Here is a 16,729-nt window from a genome sequence, read left to right on the forward strand (position 1 = left end):
GACACCACCAGTAACCTGAAGGCCTGGCCACACGCAGCCACAGCTTCATAAACAAATCTCTCCACCGCATCGATTTAAAAAACATCAAACACAAAGGACTGTTGTCTGCCCAAAGCGTTGTTTTACACAAACCTGTAGGGTGCAGTGTAGCACTAAGCTACATCCTGTTAGCCAATCAGATTGTTTCAAAAACAACCATTACTTCCTGTTGGGAATTAAACATGGCGCCAGGTCTGAATTAGAATATAAAGTTATTGAAAAACAAGACAAAGTCAATTGGTGTCAAATCCGGTCTGTGTGAATATCTGCTTTTTTTTTATCACAGACTGGATCCTAAAACTGTTTTCCTGTACACACACAAACACAAATACAGAGCTTTCCAACGTCTATATTTTCATAAATAATAATTTTTAGTGATATTAAACTGAGTTTTCATGTGAATGTGTTCATTCAAATGTAATCCGCTGCACCACTCCTCCTCTACCATGCTTTTGAAATCTTTTTTGCCTTTTTGAATCCTTTCTGGTTTCTCTGCAACAGAAATGATCTAAAAGTGAGAAGATTCATGAAAAAGACCATTTTTTTGGTCAGCTGTTCTCATTCTGAGCTGAGATCAGCTCGGTTCCAGCAGCAGATATCAATGAGTTTATCAACACAAACATGGCCACCATGTGACAGAACATGATCTGCCTCTCTCTCTCTCTCTCTCTCTCTCTCTCTCTTTCTCTCTCTCTCTCTGCCAGTAGAGAGCGGAGGTCTCTCTCTAGACGTGACTCCGGCTCTATATTTAACCCCAGCCCCTCCCACCCTCTTTCACACATACTCGACATATTGAGGCGGCTGAGAGACGACCAGCAGGATGGAGGTAAAGCTCTCAAACTTTCTGTTGCTGCTGTTGCTGCTGGGTTTGCTGTGTTCTGCTGGGCGTTCGTGGAAGAGGCCCAGAAATCCCAGCAGCGGCTCATGAATCAGACGAACAGAGTCTTGAAAACGACTCTGTTCGTTTTCAGGACCTGCAGGGTAAACTGGGTGGTGAAGAGCGAGCAGGCGCTAACAGGAAACCAAAGTGTGCATCAGGTTTTGTCGACATTACAGTTGTGGATTCTAAGGTGTCGTCAGATAATTTGAGACTTTTATCACCTTCAGTCAGGCAGCGCAGACGGAAATCTGAACGCAAACATCACAAAACTTCTCATAATTTTCTGAATTTGCTTGATGCGTCTTTAAAACGGGTCAAACGTGCGTCTGGTGGCTTTCCTCTGCAGTTTCAGCTCCTCAGTTCTGGAGTACCTCAGGGCTTCATCCTCAGTCCTCAGTTGCTCTGCATTGATCAACCATTTGATTGACAAATACAAACCTGCAACATGTCAACCAGAAACACGAACCTTTCAGACCAAACATGGACTTTTATCAGCTCTTCTCTTTGCCTCCACCACCATCTGTTTCAGATGTGAACATGGCCCAGATGTTAGCTGATGCACATGCTAAGTGGTGACTTTCTGCTTTGTTATCAGTATCCTCTTGAGAGAACAGAAGTCAGAGATCTTAAAAGGTTTAATTCCAACCTTTCAATGTAAAATTAAACCACATGATGCTCAAACAACAACAGACGACACGCTACTGCAGTCAACGTTTCATAAACACGAGAGTTAAATCTGAAAACCACGCCCACTTTTTCTGTTCCTTCTTTGTAAGAAGGAACCTCCACGGCGGTGGAGGTTCCTTCTTACAAAGAAGGCGGTGGAGGTGGTGAACCTGGACTGGACCATGATGCCTTCATGGAGTCACTGTGAGTCCGTCTAGGTCATGAACAGCATCAGGATCTCAAACACAGCAGCAGAAAGACTCAGGCAGAACAGAATGGAGGTGCTGCAATGCCCTAGTCAAAGTTCAGACCTTAAACTGACTGTAGTGTATTTTTTCCCCTGCCAATGTTTGTTCATAAAAAAGGATAATGGCTTGTATTGTTTCTCTGACGTTGGCTGATGGCTGATCATCAGGTTATTGTTTTATTAAAGTTTGATGCTTCTGCTCTGGAGACGTTAGTAGGAATATTGAGACACGGACAGAAGAAAGGAGATCTGAAAACTAAATGAGGAACAACCAAAAGGCCTTTGATCAGATGTTTTTAAGCTGCATTTTTCATAATTTCCTTAGATGCTCTCTACTGTTAAACTCCTGACTCTCTGCTGTTCTGTTCAGTTCGCCAGTCTGAATACAGACTGAAGTTTCTCTTCTGAAAATATCACAAGTTTTTCAGAACTAGAGGAAAAACTCCACCTGCCAGGTCCTGAAACAGGATCTGAGACATGATGAATCGTGATTTCTACTGAAAGCTGTTTAGGAATCACCCGTTGGAGATGAAATCTGTTTTTCTGTTTGTCAAACGTCTCTTTGGAAGTTTCCATTGATCCAATCAAAGGAATGGAAATAAACCAGTTCCTTCAGACAAGATGGTGCAAAAGAGGCTAAAGATTTGGTTTAAAACTGTTTCGTTGTTAAGATGTCTGCTACATGTTAACACAACACTAGTTTATCAGCCTTTTACGTCTAGATCAATCAACACCAACTATAAACCTAGATCTACGGTATATACAGATGCTTAGAGTCAGAAGGTTATCCATGCAAAACATACAGAAGATCCAACAGTTGATAAGAAACAGTGAATTATACTGACTTACAATTTGCTCTCACAAAGCACTGTGAATATGAGCTAGCAGATGGCTACACATCAACACAACAACAAAGTCTTCATAAAGAGAAAAACAGATATAAAAAGCGATCAGGTGTGCATGTGTGTCAGATTAACTGGTTTTATAAAAAGCTAAGCTAACTTCATGCTAAACTGAGATCACGTAAATCAACTAAGGGTAGATTTTCCTTTACAAGAGTTGAGAAAGCTAAAACAAGCTAAGATAATCCAAGATATTATTGGCTTAAGTAGGCCATGAAGAGCAGAAACAAGCCAAAAGCTAAGACAGTCTAATGTACATTTAAGCAGGTTACACTAAGATAAGCAAAGATAAGATGAACTAATTTAGGATAAAACTGGTAAAGCTAAAGTGGGATAAAGCAAGCTAAATTAAGATAAACAATGCCAGTTATTTATTAAGCAGACTAAGGTAAGATATGCCTTAAAATTTAGCTACCTTATCTTAGATAAGCTACTTTAGCACAGCATATCTTAGTTTAGCTTACTTTAGCTAAACTAAGACGCACATCTTAGCTAAACTAAGACTAAGATGCCAACTCAGAAATATAAACTTCTCTGCATTTTTATGATCCTCAGTCTGTATTGGATGTATGGTTTTGCTTTAAAATCCCTCAGAGTTCAGTAGCAGCCAGTCAGCGGTTCACTCATGGTAGTTATTAGAGCTGACAGGAAGTAGATTACCAATTAAAGATGGCAGTTGTTTACTCATCTGAAATCTATAGATAAAAACATTCATGATGTCTGCAGAGGGTTGAAGATGATGACAGAGATCAGCAACGAGTCGGAGGCATAAAGAATAAAACATAAAGAAGCACGAAACTCTGTGAAGAATCTGCAGTTTATCACTGATCAATCGCAGAAACACACATATTTCCAGAATATTAGCAAATTTATTTGAAGCGCTTATCTAAAATATTCAAAAGGAAATGCAGTTTGGAAAGCTAACAGTTAATATAACTCTCAGCTAAAACAAGCTAAATAAGTCAAAATAGGCTAATCTATAAAAAGCTAATGTGATATAAGCTAAAGCAAGATAAGCTAAGGTAGGCGATAGTCAGCTAATATAAACTAATCTGTTTATTATTGGTTTTAAGGTTGTTTATAGTTTTGTGAGTGTATTTCTCGGTTTAAATGTTTTCTTTATTTTATCTCATTTATTGATCTTAAATATACATTCACTGGGTTTATTGATTTTATGGCCATAATAGCTTTTTGTTGTTATTTATTAACTGTATTTTCTATGAGTGATCCATTAGTCTTCTAGTTATTAGCAGCTTTATGATTGTATTTAATATTTTGGTTGCATAAATAGCTTTAATGTTTTCTGGCTTTGTAGTGGTTTTAGGGTTATTTAACTTTTGATAAATTATTTGTGAGTTTTATGGTCTTTACTTATTTCTTGATTTTTTGGTTATTTATTGAATTTTGCGTGTCTCTGAATCAGATGCAGTGTGTATTTGTGTTGCTCAGACAGTAAAATCCTTCAGTTTATTGATGAACGGCTGTAGATCAGATGATAGAGCAGTAGAAGTCCAGAACTGGACCGGACCGGTCCGTTCCTCTCCAGCACCGACCCTGACAACCAGAACCTCCTTCAAACAAACAGCAGCAGCAGGAAGTGGGCTAACGGCCGCTCTCTTTCGTCACTTTCCTGCCTCTGAGGAAACAACGAGTGAACCCGAGTTCATTATCTGCTGAATGTCAGCTATGTGGAGCCTTCAGCCGAGCCTGACACTGACCGTCGCCACGGCAACAGCTGGGCCAGACAGCAACACCCACCCACTGTGGGGTCAGGTCCAGATGGACACAGACCCAGAGACAGAACCAGAGTCAGAACGGGAGTCAGAACCGTTTCCTCTGGACTTTTGCTGTTTTTCACCAGAATGATTCAGAATCGTCTTCAGATTAAGCTTTTCTCGCCCTGCAGTCTGGTTGTTTTTAGACTAATTGAACTAAAATGACATTTTGATCTAAACGCGCTGCAGTTTAAGATTACAATGTACCGTGGGGTAAAACATGAACAGCAAAAATATTTAAGTATGAAGACTATGCAGCAGATTAGTTTGCTACAGTGGCTCAGAGAAGTGTGGGGGCCACCAGGGGGCGCCGTGGGGACCTGATAAGGCTGCAGAGAAGATGAGAAAAAAACATTTAAAAACTTTTTAAAACTTTTTAATCTGAAAATTTTCACAATATATTTAGTTTAATGTTTTGAATAATTTTTTATATAAAATATAAGTTGAAATAAATTATTTAAATGTTATTTCTGATTGACTGCCAGTCAAATTCACCAAGCTGCTCCTCAGGCAAAAGAAGCTAGCAAGAAATGGAAAAGTTCCTGACCAGAAAAAGACCAAAGGAACCAACACTGCTGAAACAAAACATCAAAACTGTGGGAATAAAATAAAATCTGATGTGATTCATATAAAATATTATATATTTTCTTAGAACCAAGAGAGAATTGAGATGAAAAAATGTATCTGGTAATAAAACTTTCCATCACAGAACTCATGGCTAGCTAAAGTCAGACGGTATGATGCAACATTTATGCTAAATGAATGGAATGATTATTGAATAGTGAATAAAAAACATTGTAAAAGTTGATGTTTCTTTACATACTGCGTAGGATTGTCTATGGGTTTGAGGAGATCAGAGGTCAATGCTGTTTGGAGGCCATGAATGGAAAAATAAATTTTTATTTATAACTAATTTTACATGCAAATCTCAAAGTGTGAAGGAAGGAAGGAAGGAAGGAAGGAAGGAAGGAAGGAAGGAAGGAGGGAAGGAGGGAGGGAGGGAGGGAGGGAGGGAGGGAGGGAGGGAGGAAGGAAGGAAGGAAGGAAGGAAGGAAGGAAGGAAGGAAGGAAGGAAGGAAGGAAGGAAGGAAGGAAGGAAGGAAGGAAGGACGGACGGACGGACGGACGGACGGACGGACGGACGGACAGGAGGTTGACCTGCCGTGTTTTACCTGCAGAATGAGGCTCCACCCCGCCGCTCCGTGGCCGAACTGGCAGGAAGGTTCAAAGATCAGACTCCCGACCCGAGCGGCACCGCGGGGAACCAGGTGAGTGTCACCTGCACATAAACAGGAAATATGGAGAATATAAATGTTTAAATGTCATGTTGCTATTCACCAGGATAAGCCTGTGAGGCGGCGGCCGCCTCGGACCCTGCAGCTGCCAAACCAGAACCCAGAGCAGAACCAGGTGAGACGCCATCAGCCAATCACAGTCTCACAGTGGTTACTGCAGCTTTATCCACATTTAAAAAGATTAGGAATGAAAACGTTTCAAAGACTGAAAAATCCTAAGATTTCATTCTGAAACTTTTAGATTATAAGAAAAAACATAATTTAAATAATTATAAATTATAAGAAAAAAACCCAGCGGGGTGGTAACGACCACCAGCCCTGCTGTCTAACCCCAACCCTAACCCCATCTGAAAGACAATAAAAGACTAAAAGATTAAATATAAATATGTGCAAAAAGTACGACAAATACATAAAAACATGAAATACAGAAAACTAAAGCAGCAAAATCACTCAAAACAAAAAATAAATGAGAATTTTCTGTCCTGAAAACAAAAAACTAAGTTATTAATATTTAACTTTTATAAAGAATATTATATTTCCTAGCACTGTCAATCAACCTCATGTGCACACTGCTAAATGTTGTAATGGTGGAGACCGTTTATCTGACATCATAAGTAGCTATGCTAAATAGCCTTAGTATTCACAACAGGCTATGCTAGCTAGCACTGGGAGAAGGCAGAGGAGGTGGTACCAAACTGTCATGGTGACATTTTCAACATGTTAAAGATGTGTTGTTTTTTTTTTTATTAAAGTTTGTATATGAACTGCGGATGAACCAGGAAACAGGAAGTTGATGTTTTATTTGAACTGGTTTGATTTCGGGGTAACGGTTCTGTCTGTTTCAGCCCCCATCAGGCGTCTCGTCTCCACCCAAAGCCAAGAGGAACTCGGCTCTGATCGAGAAGCTCCAGGTGAGTCCAGCCGCTCTGACATCACTGTGACGTCACTATGATGTCAGAGTGACATCACTTTCTGTGTGCTCAGGCCAACCTGGTGCTGGGCTCGCCCACCGCCGCGCCGCTGAAGAGCCCCGGACTGAGGACGCTTCCTGCTGGCTTCACCCCACCCTCCCCGGGCGCTGTCCCCCCGGTTTCCATGGTAACCCCCACCAGCCCCGCCCCCACAGAAAGCCCCACCTCCTTTGAGGCTCCGCCCTCAGCCGCAGAGGGAAACATCCTGCCTAGCATTAACAAGGTGAGCAAGAAACTGCTCATTACCTATGTAATATCACTAATGACATCACTGCTGACCTTTTCTGTGATTGGTCCGTCTCCAGGGCAGACCACGGGGCTCCATCAGGCGGCGTCCTCCGTCCCGCCGTCACAGGAAGTCCAGCAGCGGGGATGATGCAGGACTGGGACAGGAAGGGGTGGAGACACACCCGGAGTCCTGGAATGCGGGGAGTCAGGGGGACGCCATGGAGGAGGGACAGGGGGGACCTGGAGGGGAGGAAGAGGAGGGAGAGGTGTTCAAAAAGGAAACCACATCATCGCCAGAGTTGAAGGAAACCCATGAAGAAGAAGAGACGAAGAGAAACAGTGCGAGGGAGACAGAGGAAGAGGATGGGACATCTTCATCACAGCTGAGGGGAGAGGAGGAGGAGAAAAAAGAGGAGAAAAAGGAGAAAAAAGAGGGGGAAAAGGAAGAGGAGAAGAAAAAGGAGAAAAAGGATGAGCAAGAGGAGGAGAAAAAAGAGGAGAAAAAGGAAGAAGAGGAGAATAAAAAGGAGAAAATAGAGGAGAAAAAGGAGGAGGAAGAGAAGAAAAAGGAAGAAGAGGAGGAAAAGGATGAGGGAGAGGAGGAAAAAGAGGAAAAACAAAAAGAATCGACTGATGGAAGAAGGAAGGAGGAAGAAAAGATGGAGGTCTGATTTCTGATCGTTTGAATGGTTCCATCTGTAGACTGAGGGAGAAACTATAAGTATTCATACCCCAGCAGCTGGATCAGAACCAGGAAAAAGACTGAAACCAAATTAAGTTTGAAAAACTGGAAGCCAGCGATTAAATTGGAGCTGGTTCTGCTTCCTCTCTTGGTCCATTTCTACTTTGGTTCTGATCCAGCAGAACTAAATATAAATACTTATAGTTTCATCTACACTAACAGATCAAACTTTGTCAGAACCACCCAGAATGTGATCTTTATCTAGTTATTATGATGCTTTTATTTTGAAATGAGGACGCAAGCACCTACAATATAAAAATAGCTTAAGTATTTTATAGTAAAAAAAAAATTTAGGTTATCTTTAATTAGTCATCACTTCCTGTCATTGGATGCTATCGCCATGCTAATTGGTTGTTTGAGTCAGAAAAAGATGTGGCTAAAAGACTCACTGAAGCATTCAGACATTAAAGGTCCAAATGACCCACACCGAGCCAAACTGGGCCGGTTCTGAGCCAGAACTCGGGAGTGAAACCAGGGTTTTCTCTGACCTATTTTCGTGTTTCTTCGACAGAGTTCTTCCCGATGAGGAATCGGACGTTTGGCCGAGTCAGAGCGAGGTCCCTGTGACGTTGAGCCCCTGGATTGCAGAGCGGGAAACCCTGCGGCAGAAACACTTTGGGGAAAATGGCCGCCGATGCTGGGTAGAGAAATGTCGGAAAACTCTGAACTACCGTTTGAAACTCAGACAGGAAACTCTTCCTGAAGCTTTAGTGAAGCTCCAAAAGCAGTTTTTACTAATACAAGCTTTTCCACACTGCGGCGCTGCATTTAATATTTTTTTTAGGAACAATGTGAATTTTGTGTGTGTGTGTGGGGAGGGTGGGAGAGGTTGTAATGGTTTCTTGCTGTTTGGTGTCTGAAATTTTGACGTTAATTTCTACAGTGTAAAGAATCAAAATCAGTTTTATCAATGTTCAGGGCTGTGCGAAAAAAAAACACATAATGCCTTATTCTGGGGTAATTAATAAAAAATAACTTTTTACAAATATAAACTGAATTTTTTTTTTGTTTCATTTTAACTGCTAAAAAAGCTGATATAAAGTCACTTCTGTGGTTGGATGGATTACCCTACTAATTATACCTAATAAGTTAAAAACAAACCAACCCACTCTGAACTAAGAGTGAACTAAACCAACTTGATGTTATTTTTGCTTAGCTTAATTAAGCGAAACTAAGTTAGGCTAATGTTAGGTGTTAGGATTTGATGCTGAAGCGTGTTGGTCAAATGGTAGGTGATAGGTATTTTCTCAAACCTACATAAAAAAGAAAGAACCACAGACAACGTATATGAGTTTTCAACCAAACTTCTGTAGAAGTGAACTGCTCCAAGCCGCTCACCATGTGTTCTGAAAACCTTCAGTTTGTTTGTCTCTTTTATTAGCAAGAAGGGTGTGAAAAGGAATGGAGGGGTGAAACCCCACATCCTATCTTCACAGTAGAATGTGGATTCAGAAACAAAGAAGGGGGACACAGAAATTTAATTAACACACAGATAGGTTTACAGCTCAGGAGTATCCCAGGAAGATCTAAGTCACTATCTGTAAACATGCTTGAGATTAAGGAAGATTTAATTGTGTCTCCATAGTTTCAACAAATTTGAACACTGAACCTCTAAATAGAAAAACAACTAGTAACATAAAATTACAAATGTAAGAATGATAACAAACATAATTCTAACAGTAGGCTAAGCCATTTGAGCCTAGTTTAGCATTCGATTGGCATACTCAGATAAACTGACCCAGCTAAAATAATCTAACTAAGATAATATCAGTTTAATTAGATGAGCTTAAATGAGCTTAAAGTAATATTGGTTGAGATTAATTTCTTTTAGTGTTATACTTTAGCTTAGCTTACCTTTAATTTAGAATGGTCTAGTTTAAGATTAATTTATCTTAGATGAGCTGTGTCAGAGTAGCTTTTCTTGGTAGTTTATTTTAATCTGTCTCAGGTTAGTTTAGTTAACTTGGTTGGGTTATGTTTAACATGATATGAATTAGCTTAGTTAAGCTTTAGTTTAGCTTACCTAAGATAAGGTAACATACAGCATGCTAAGCTAAACTAAAGATAAGTATGGTTAGCTAAGATAAGAGTTTAACTATTTCAGCTTATTAAACCAAGCTAAACCTAAAGAAGCTAAACCACGCTAATTTAAATCAAGTTAACGGTTAACCTAATGATCAGATAAAGAAAGAAGAGAAGATAATCTACAGTGGTAAATGTAGTGGATTGGCAAAGAGTGAAAAAAAAAAACAAAGTCCAAAGAATGGAAACAAAAATTATTCACTCAGATAATCAGAAAACCATTTAAGGAAGAAATCTGTCAAAGTGAAATCTTTAACCTTTAAAGTAGAGGTGCCCAAAGTGCAGCCTGACGGCCACTTGCAGCCCCCTGGATGATTTTGTGTGGCCCCTTGCTAAATATCTTTTAGGGTGATACATTTTACAAATAAATCTTAAAGCAGTTTAAAAAATGTTCTGTAAAATACACATTTGTAAATTATTGTCCTGCTTTTTTTCATCCCTTTTACCTCCATCAGTCACTCTTACGTAAGTTAAATCAGTAAATTGTAACCCTGACTGATTTTGTTATTAATCTTAAATGATTTACAGAACTCCTTCCTAAAAAAATCTATTTTGTTTGTCTCAATAAAATTTTACATTTATAAGTTTATTTGAGCAGATAAACGATAAATGTTACATGACTCTTTGGATTTAATTTTTAAAAAAAAGTGTCCTATACTGAGCATGCTCAGTGAGGATTTTCCTCGGCTGGCTGAGGAGCTGTAATCTGCGGGGACTCCTTCTTGGAAAAGCAGGATTTGATGCTGAAGCATTAGCTGGCTAGCTGCCACTGCCGGCGCCTCAATCTGATTCTGCTAAGCTGTTTGATCCTCAGATTGAGGCGTTGTAGCCTGAAATAAAAACCAGCAGCATCAGGAGTGGAAATAGCTTCGTCGCTGCCAAGAACCACCCAAGTTACCGCAACACCTTGCCATGACGGACAGCTGCTGCTGCCAAAGCCAAAGGTCAACCAAACACCTGGACCGCATGGCCCAGGAGGCTTTGCTGCTGGAGGAACCAATCAGAGAGAAGAAGAGTCTGCATGGCGGAGAAATCCTGAAGAACCAAACAGCACCGATCTCTGGAACCATGGACCAAACATGTAGAGTCGGGTGTCCAAAGGGTGGCCCGGGGCCCATCTGTGGACCCTGGGACAATTTAATATGGCCCCCTGACTGTAGTTCAAGAATGGTATTAATTTGTCCCTCTAATGGACACTTTTATCATTTTTTAGCATGATTTTCAGTGAGAAAATTAATTAATAATTAATTCTTTGAATAGCTGAATTTTATTTTAATTTCATAGTAAGTAAACATCCAGCAACTTTTTACATAAAAAAAACACTGGAGCATATTTATTTTTTATTAAACTTGGTTAGTAAAATAAACTTTTTTTGAAGAAAGCTTTTCCGTTTTGTTACTGAGAATAGAATTAAAAAAATTATTAAATAAACTGAAAAAAAAAAAAGTTAGAAAACTGCCCACCTTTACATAATACAAAGAATGTTGCAATTTTGTTTAATTAAAATATTGCATATTTAATTTATTGCTAAGCATAAAAAAACAACATAATTTTACATGAACATTATTTTGCGTTTTAAGTTTGAAAATCAATATGATTATTTCAGCCGTGGGATTCTGGCCCAGGATGCAAAAAGTTTGGGCACCCCTGATGTAAAGAAGCTTCGACTATTAAAATGTTTTATTCACAATTCAATAATTAGTGTAAAGGTGTACTTACTAACATAGAACAGTTGGGGTGTACTTACTTTAACCTCTTTCGTCTGTTATACTAATGTACACTGTTCCATCCAAGATGTACTTACTTTAACCTAGATGAAAGAGGAAAGATGTTAAAGTAAGTACACCCCAGATGAAAGAGGGTGTACTTACTTTAGCCCTTTGTGTGGTAGTTGTGTCTATGAGCGAGGCTTCATGAGTTTGGTTTTATTGGTTTGAGCCCATTACTGGACCTCCTTCTGGTCCAACGGAACCGGACCAGCTGACAGAACCGGAGGATCAGGAGTTTATTATGGAGCAGAACCGACCTGAACTTGGGATGAAACTTTCCCGAACCTGCTCCAGAACGGTGCCGCTGCCGGTTATTTTCATCCTTGCGGGTCGAACCGGGCCAGCCGGTTACGTAAGCCCTGTGGTTCTAGACCCAGATCTCGGTGTCCAGAACCGCTGGCAGCGCTGCGGCTCATCCCATTAGCGGTTTATTTTCGGAGCGTCGCTGATTCTCCAGAACCTAAGCGGGTTACACACAGAGCTGTGACTTTTGCTCTGCGGTCACGGCAGCCCGGTTCTGCCGCTCTCTGGGTCCGCGGTGCCGGAGCTGCAGCCATGGGGAACCACGGCTCCAACCTGGACGACATCCTGGCCGAGGACATGCACCACTGGTACAACAAGTTCATGAAGGAGTCTCCGTCCGGACTCATCACGCTGTTCGAGCTCAAAGCAATCCTCAACCTGAAGGGCATCACGGAGAACGCCAACAGCTACGTGGAGCAGGTCTTCTTCACCTTCGACATGGACGGGGTGCGTGCGCAGGCTGGGGGGGAGACAGGGGTTCCTCAGGGCTGATGGTTGGGGTTCCTTAGGGCTGATGAGTGGGGTTCCTTAGGGCTGATCAGTGGGGTTCCTTAGGGCTGATGAGTGGGGTTCCTCGGGTTTGATAGTTGGGGTTCCTTAGGGCTGATGAGTGGGATTCCTTAGGGCTGATCAGTGGGGTTCCTTAGGGCTGATGAGTGGGGTTCCTCAGGATTGATGGTTGGAGTTCCTTAGGGCTGATGAGTGGGATTCCTCAGGGCTGATGGTTGGGGTTCCTTCAGGCTGATGAGTGGGGTTCCTTAGGGCTGATGAGTGGGGTTTCTTAGGGCTGATGAGTGGGGTTCCTCAGGGTTGATAGTTGGGGTTCCTTGGGGCTGATGGTTGGGGTTCCTTGGGGCTGATGAGTGGGGTTTCTCAGGGTTGATAGTTGGGGTTCCTTAGGATAGGGTTAGGGGTCAGATCCCACTCAGTGAAGCAGAACCATGCCTGGTTCCAGCAGAGCAGCTCTGAAAACTGCAGCAGTTTTAAATCTGAGGCTCATGGAACTGTTATGGGACGCTTCATGCATGAAAACAGGACAAACATAGGTCTGACCAGAATGTTTCATAACGACGGAGGTGTTAGAGATCACAACCAGGTCAACCAGAAGGTGATTGGATTCTGAGATGGATGGATGGATGGATGGATGGATGGATGGATGGATGGATGGATGGATGGATGGATGGATGGATGGATGGATGGATGGATGGATGGATTTTTATTCTTTGATCATATTAATATAAAATCCCTCAGATTCTCTGTCATCTAATCAGAACCAGGAACCAGAACCACTGCTGTGCTGTGTTTGGGTTTGGTAACTGTAGTAACTGGGTCGGCTCTGGTCCTGGACTCCTTCATCAGAAGTGGACAGGGATGGACCGGTTCTTCATAATATAGAATTCTGACTGGGTTCCTGATTCCAGAACCAAACAGAGTTAGAGACCTGAACAGAACCGGGTCACTAACTCTGACTAATCACTAAGGTCCAACAGAACCAAATGACCTCTGACCTCCAGCTCAGAGCTCTGCTGATCTGGACCCGATCAGCATCTCTGAGAGAAACCAGAGAATATTCCTGGTCCAAACCGGGTTCTGCTGTCCATCGGAAGCTGCTCAGTAAGGTTCCTCCAGGTCCTGGGTCGGTTCCTCCAGGGTTATGGTTCTGTCTGCAGGAACCAGATCTGGGTTTTATGGGTTTTAATGCCCTGGGTTGTGTCTGCAGGACGGCTACATTGACTTTGTGGAATACATCGCGGCCATCAGCCTGCTGCTGAAGGGAGAGATCAACCAGAAGCTGAAGTGGTACTTCAAGCTGTTCGATCAGGACGGGAACGGGAAGATCGATAAGGATGAGCTGGAGACCATCTTCACGGTGACGCTCTCTTCTTCTACATTTAAAAACCCAAAGCATGTTGGACCCTCTAGGCTTCTGTAGTAGCTCCATTACTCAGCTAATTAATGTGTCAAACCATCAGATTAAATCCACCTAAACCGTAAAAACTCTGCCACCTACTGGCAGAAATCGGCACCCACCTGCAGCCAGCAGGAACATGAAATCCAGGGACATTACAGTATTAAGAGGAAACCGTCCAGAACCTTGAGATGCCTCTGGAGGACGGAGGTCATCCTGAAACATTCACTATTGGCCGCTCCATTCTCTAAGCTGCTTGTTCTTTGTTCAGGAGCTGAAAAAAGTAGAAAAGTAAAACCGTCTGAGCTCCTTAAAATCACCTTAAAGACTTGAACAGCAGATTAATCCTAATCTATCAGGTAGAAATGGTACACAGAATTTATTAAGATTAACTTTGGAGTTCAGCTTCTGCTGGTCAGTTTAGCTTCAGAAGCTCCATTCTGGGTTTCCCTCTACAGGCTGCTGTTTGCAAAGTTAAAGATAATAATTGCAATAATTGGGCTTATGTTATAAAATAAATAAATGTGGCTTCATTAAGTCACATTTTAGCCACGTTATTCATTAATCTGTAAATGTGTAATATTTAGTTCGAAGCTAAATATTTAGATTTCTATTTAATTTGAAACTTAATAGCTACAAGAAAACTTTATTTTGAAGAGAAATAATTATTTTGCTAATGAGTATGAATCTAAATATTTAGTTTAATAAGTACTTAAATTGAAGCTAAATAGTTAGCAAGCAAAAATATTTATTTTGAAAACAGTTTCTCGCTGTTTAAAGGTAAACATTTAGCTCGCTAAATAAATAATTAGCTTGATAACTTAATATTTACTTTGAAGCTAAATATAGTCCAGACGGTTCTGATCGGTCATACACAGGAAAGCTTCAAACACTCAGGAACAAACCGCTTAAGTTTTGGAGACTTGTCTTCTGGTCTGGTTCTGATGAGTGGAGCAAACATCTGTCTACTTCTCATCTTCCTCACTGCAGAAGGCTAAAAATACCAACCGGGTCCAAAGAGAGAGAAAGTTCCTGAAGGTTTAAGGAAATCCAAGTCAGCAGCCAACAGAGATTAACTCTGAAATTAGCCTGGTGCTAATCTGCTGAATGAACTCTCAACTCTCTGTACTTAGAGTTGTCTGGTTCACCAGAACATCACTGGGTCCAACAGAACCACCTGGAAGGCTTTGCTATTATTTATCATCAGTTTTAATCTTTTATTATCTGATTTAATCGCAGATTCCAGCAGTGGGCTCAACTAGCTAAAATGTTAGCTGTGCTAACCCTACAGCACAACTCATAAACATTAGTTCTGGTGACGCTAAAGTGCTTCACCAACATGATAATTATCAGAAAGCTAATGCTAAAGAACTAATTCAACCATGTTGAAACAAGCAATGTGTCAATGACACATCAGAGATTATTGCTCTCTCCACAAAGTCTGGGAACTTTATTTGGCTAAGCTAAGTGTGCTAAACAAACAATTATCTCTGCTGTTAGTGGGTTAGCCTAGGACACCAGTGGATGTTTGGTGCTGTCAGATGGACAAGCAGGAGGTCCCTTGTTCTGATTAGTTTGATGACAGATCAGGACCAGAACCAGAACCAGAATCAGAACCAGTCTCTGTTTGAACACTGTGTTTGTCTCCCCCTGCAGGCCATCCAGGACATCACCCGGAACAGGGACATCGACCCAGAGGAGATCGTGACACTCATCTATGAGAAGATTGACGTGAAGGGTGAAGGTAAGAACAGCGCTCCGCTTCCCGTCCAGAGCCGGACTGGTATGGCGCCTCTGACCTCTGACCCGTCCCAGGTGAGCTGACGCTGGAGGAGTTCATTGACGGAGCCAAGGAGCACCCGGACATCATGGACATGCTGCGGACCCTGATGGATCTGACACCGGTTCTAGAGATCATTGTGAAAGGCCGCCAGCCCGCCGTTGAGAACTGACCAATCGCTGCGGCCACTCCAAATCGACCAATCACACACCAGACTCTGGGAGGACCCCTAAAATCAACCCATCCACACCAAACCCACAGAACTTTAAACGGAGCCCAGCAGCCGTCCGGTTCTGGCCCAACTCAGGAATATGTCTGGGTTTTCGGAAGCTGCTGCTGCGGCTCGGACTTTCCGCCATGATGGATTTCATATGGCCGGATGTTTTTACCCTTCACAAAAACATTTCTACACTCATCTCTGAACAGTTTGATATTTATAGTAAAAAAAAAAATCATCATAAAATATTTTCACATTCCAGATATTCTATATCTGAAGGTTCAAAATTAAAGATGTTTCACAATATTTCTTAAATAATGAAAACATTTATCAATAACCACAAATCCAATATACAAACCTGCTTTAACAAAAAAAACATTAATTCTGATACAATCATAAATATTAAGCATCAGAAGTTTATCGGCCGGTCAGGAATCAGTTCATTAGCTCATCAAGAGAAGCTAACTGCTGCAGCTGTCGCACACCTGATTAACGTTTCCCATTCAAGGTCACAAACATGAAGTCATGTTTTTGAACAAAATGTCGAGTTCACTTTAACTCATGGATAATAATTTTAAAGGCTAACAAGTTATTAGCAAACAGCATCGTCTGACTGTTTCAGATTTGGTATGTGAATGTTGGCGACTGGGAGGAGAGCAGAGGGAAGTTCAAACTAAAACTGGACCCTCAACAGTCACCAGCGAATGATGCATCAAGCAGGTGTCAAAGTCAAGGCCAGGGGGCCACATCTGGCTCACCGTAGCTTTTTCAGAGGGACACCTGAACAGAAGCTTCAGGATATTCAGGATAACAGTTGGTAGCTTAAATAGTCTCATTTAATCAAAGCAGTTTTATCAGTTTACTGCCAGATCGTTTTTTTATCTGCTGTCGTGGGAACTCCTGTATAATCAACAGATTTCCAAA

The 16,729-nt window shown here is 41.5% G+C and overlaps 2 protein-coding genes across 2 annotated transcripts; both read left to right on the forward strand.

Annotated features, from left to right (window-relative positions):
* Window positions 1-770: 770 nt before the first annotated feature.
* dub (duboraya) lies at window positions 771-8,737 on the forward strand. The gene is made up of 7 exons (XM_088012479.1): window positions 771-865; window positions 5,688-5,777; window positions 5,851-5,919; window positions 6,650-6,715; window positions 6,789-6,998; window positions 7,081-7,668; window positions 8,257-8,737. Exons 1-7 carry the CDS (start codon window positions 860-862, stop codon window positions 8,269-8,271), a joined length of 1,044 nt encoding a protein of 347 aa, XP_087868605.1. The 5' UTR covers window positions 771-859; the 3' UTR covers window positions 8,272-8,737.
* A 3,349-nt stretch (window positions 8,738-12,086) lies between these two features.
* Window positions 12,087-16,111, forward strand: guca1d (guanylate cyclase activator 1d). Its single transcript, XM_014994579.2, has 4 exons — window positions 12,087-12,346; window positions 13,620-13,769; window positions 15,465-15,552; window positions 15,624-16,111. Exons 1-4 carry the CDS (start codon window positions 12,152-12,154, stop codon window positions 15,758-15,760), a joined length of 570 nt encoding a protein of 189 aa, XP_014850065.1. The 5' UTR covers window positions 12,087-12,151; the 3' UTR covers window positions 15,761-16,111.
* Window positions 16,112-16,729: the final 618 nt, after the last annotated feature.

This window comes from Poecilia mexicana, unplaced genomic scaffold (assembly GCF_051168715.1).
Source record: "Poecilia mexicana isolate PSO_F unplaced genomic scaffold, ASM5116871v1 scaffold_14, whole genome shotgun sequence".
Classification (NCBI taxonomy): domain Eukaryota; kingdom Metazoa; phylum Chordata; class Actinopteri; order Cyprinodontiformes; family Poeciliidae; genus Poecilia; species Poecilia mexicana.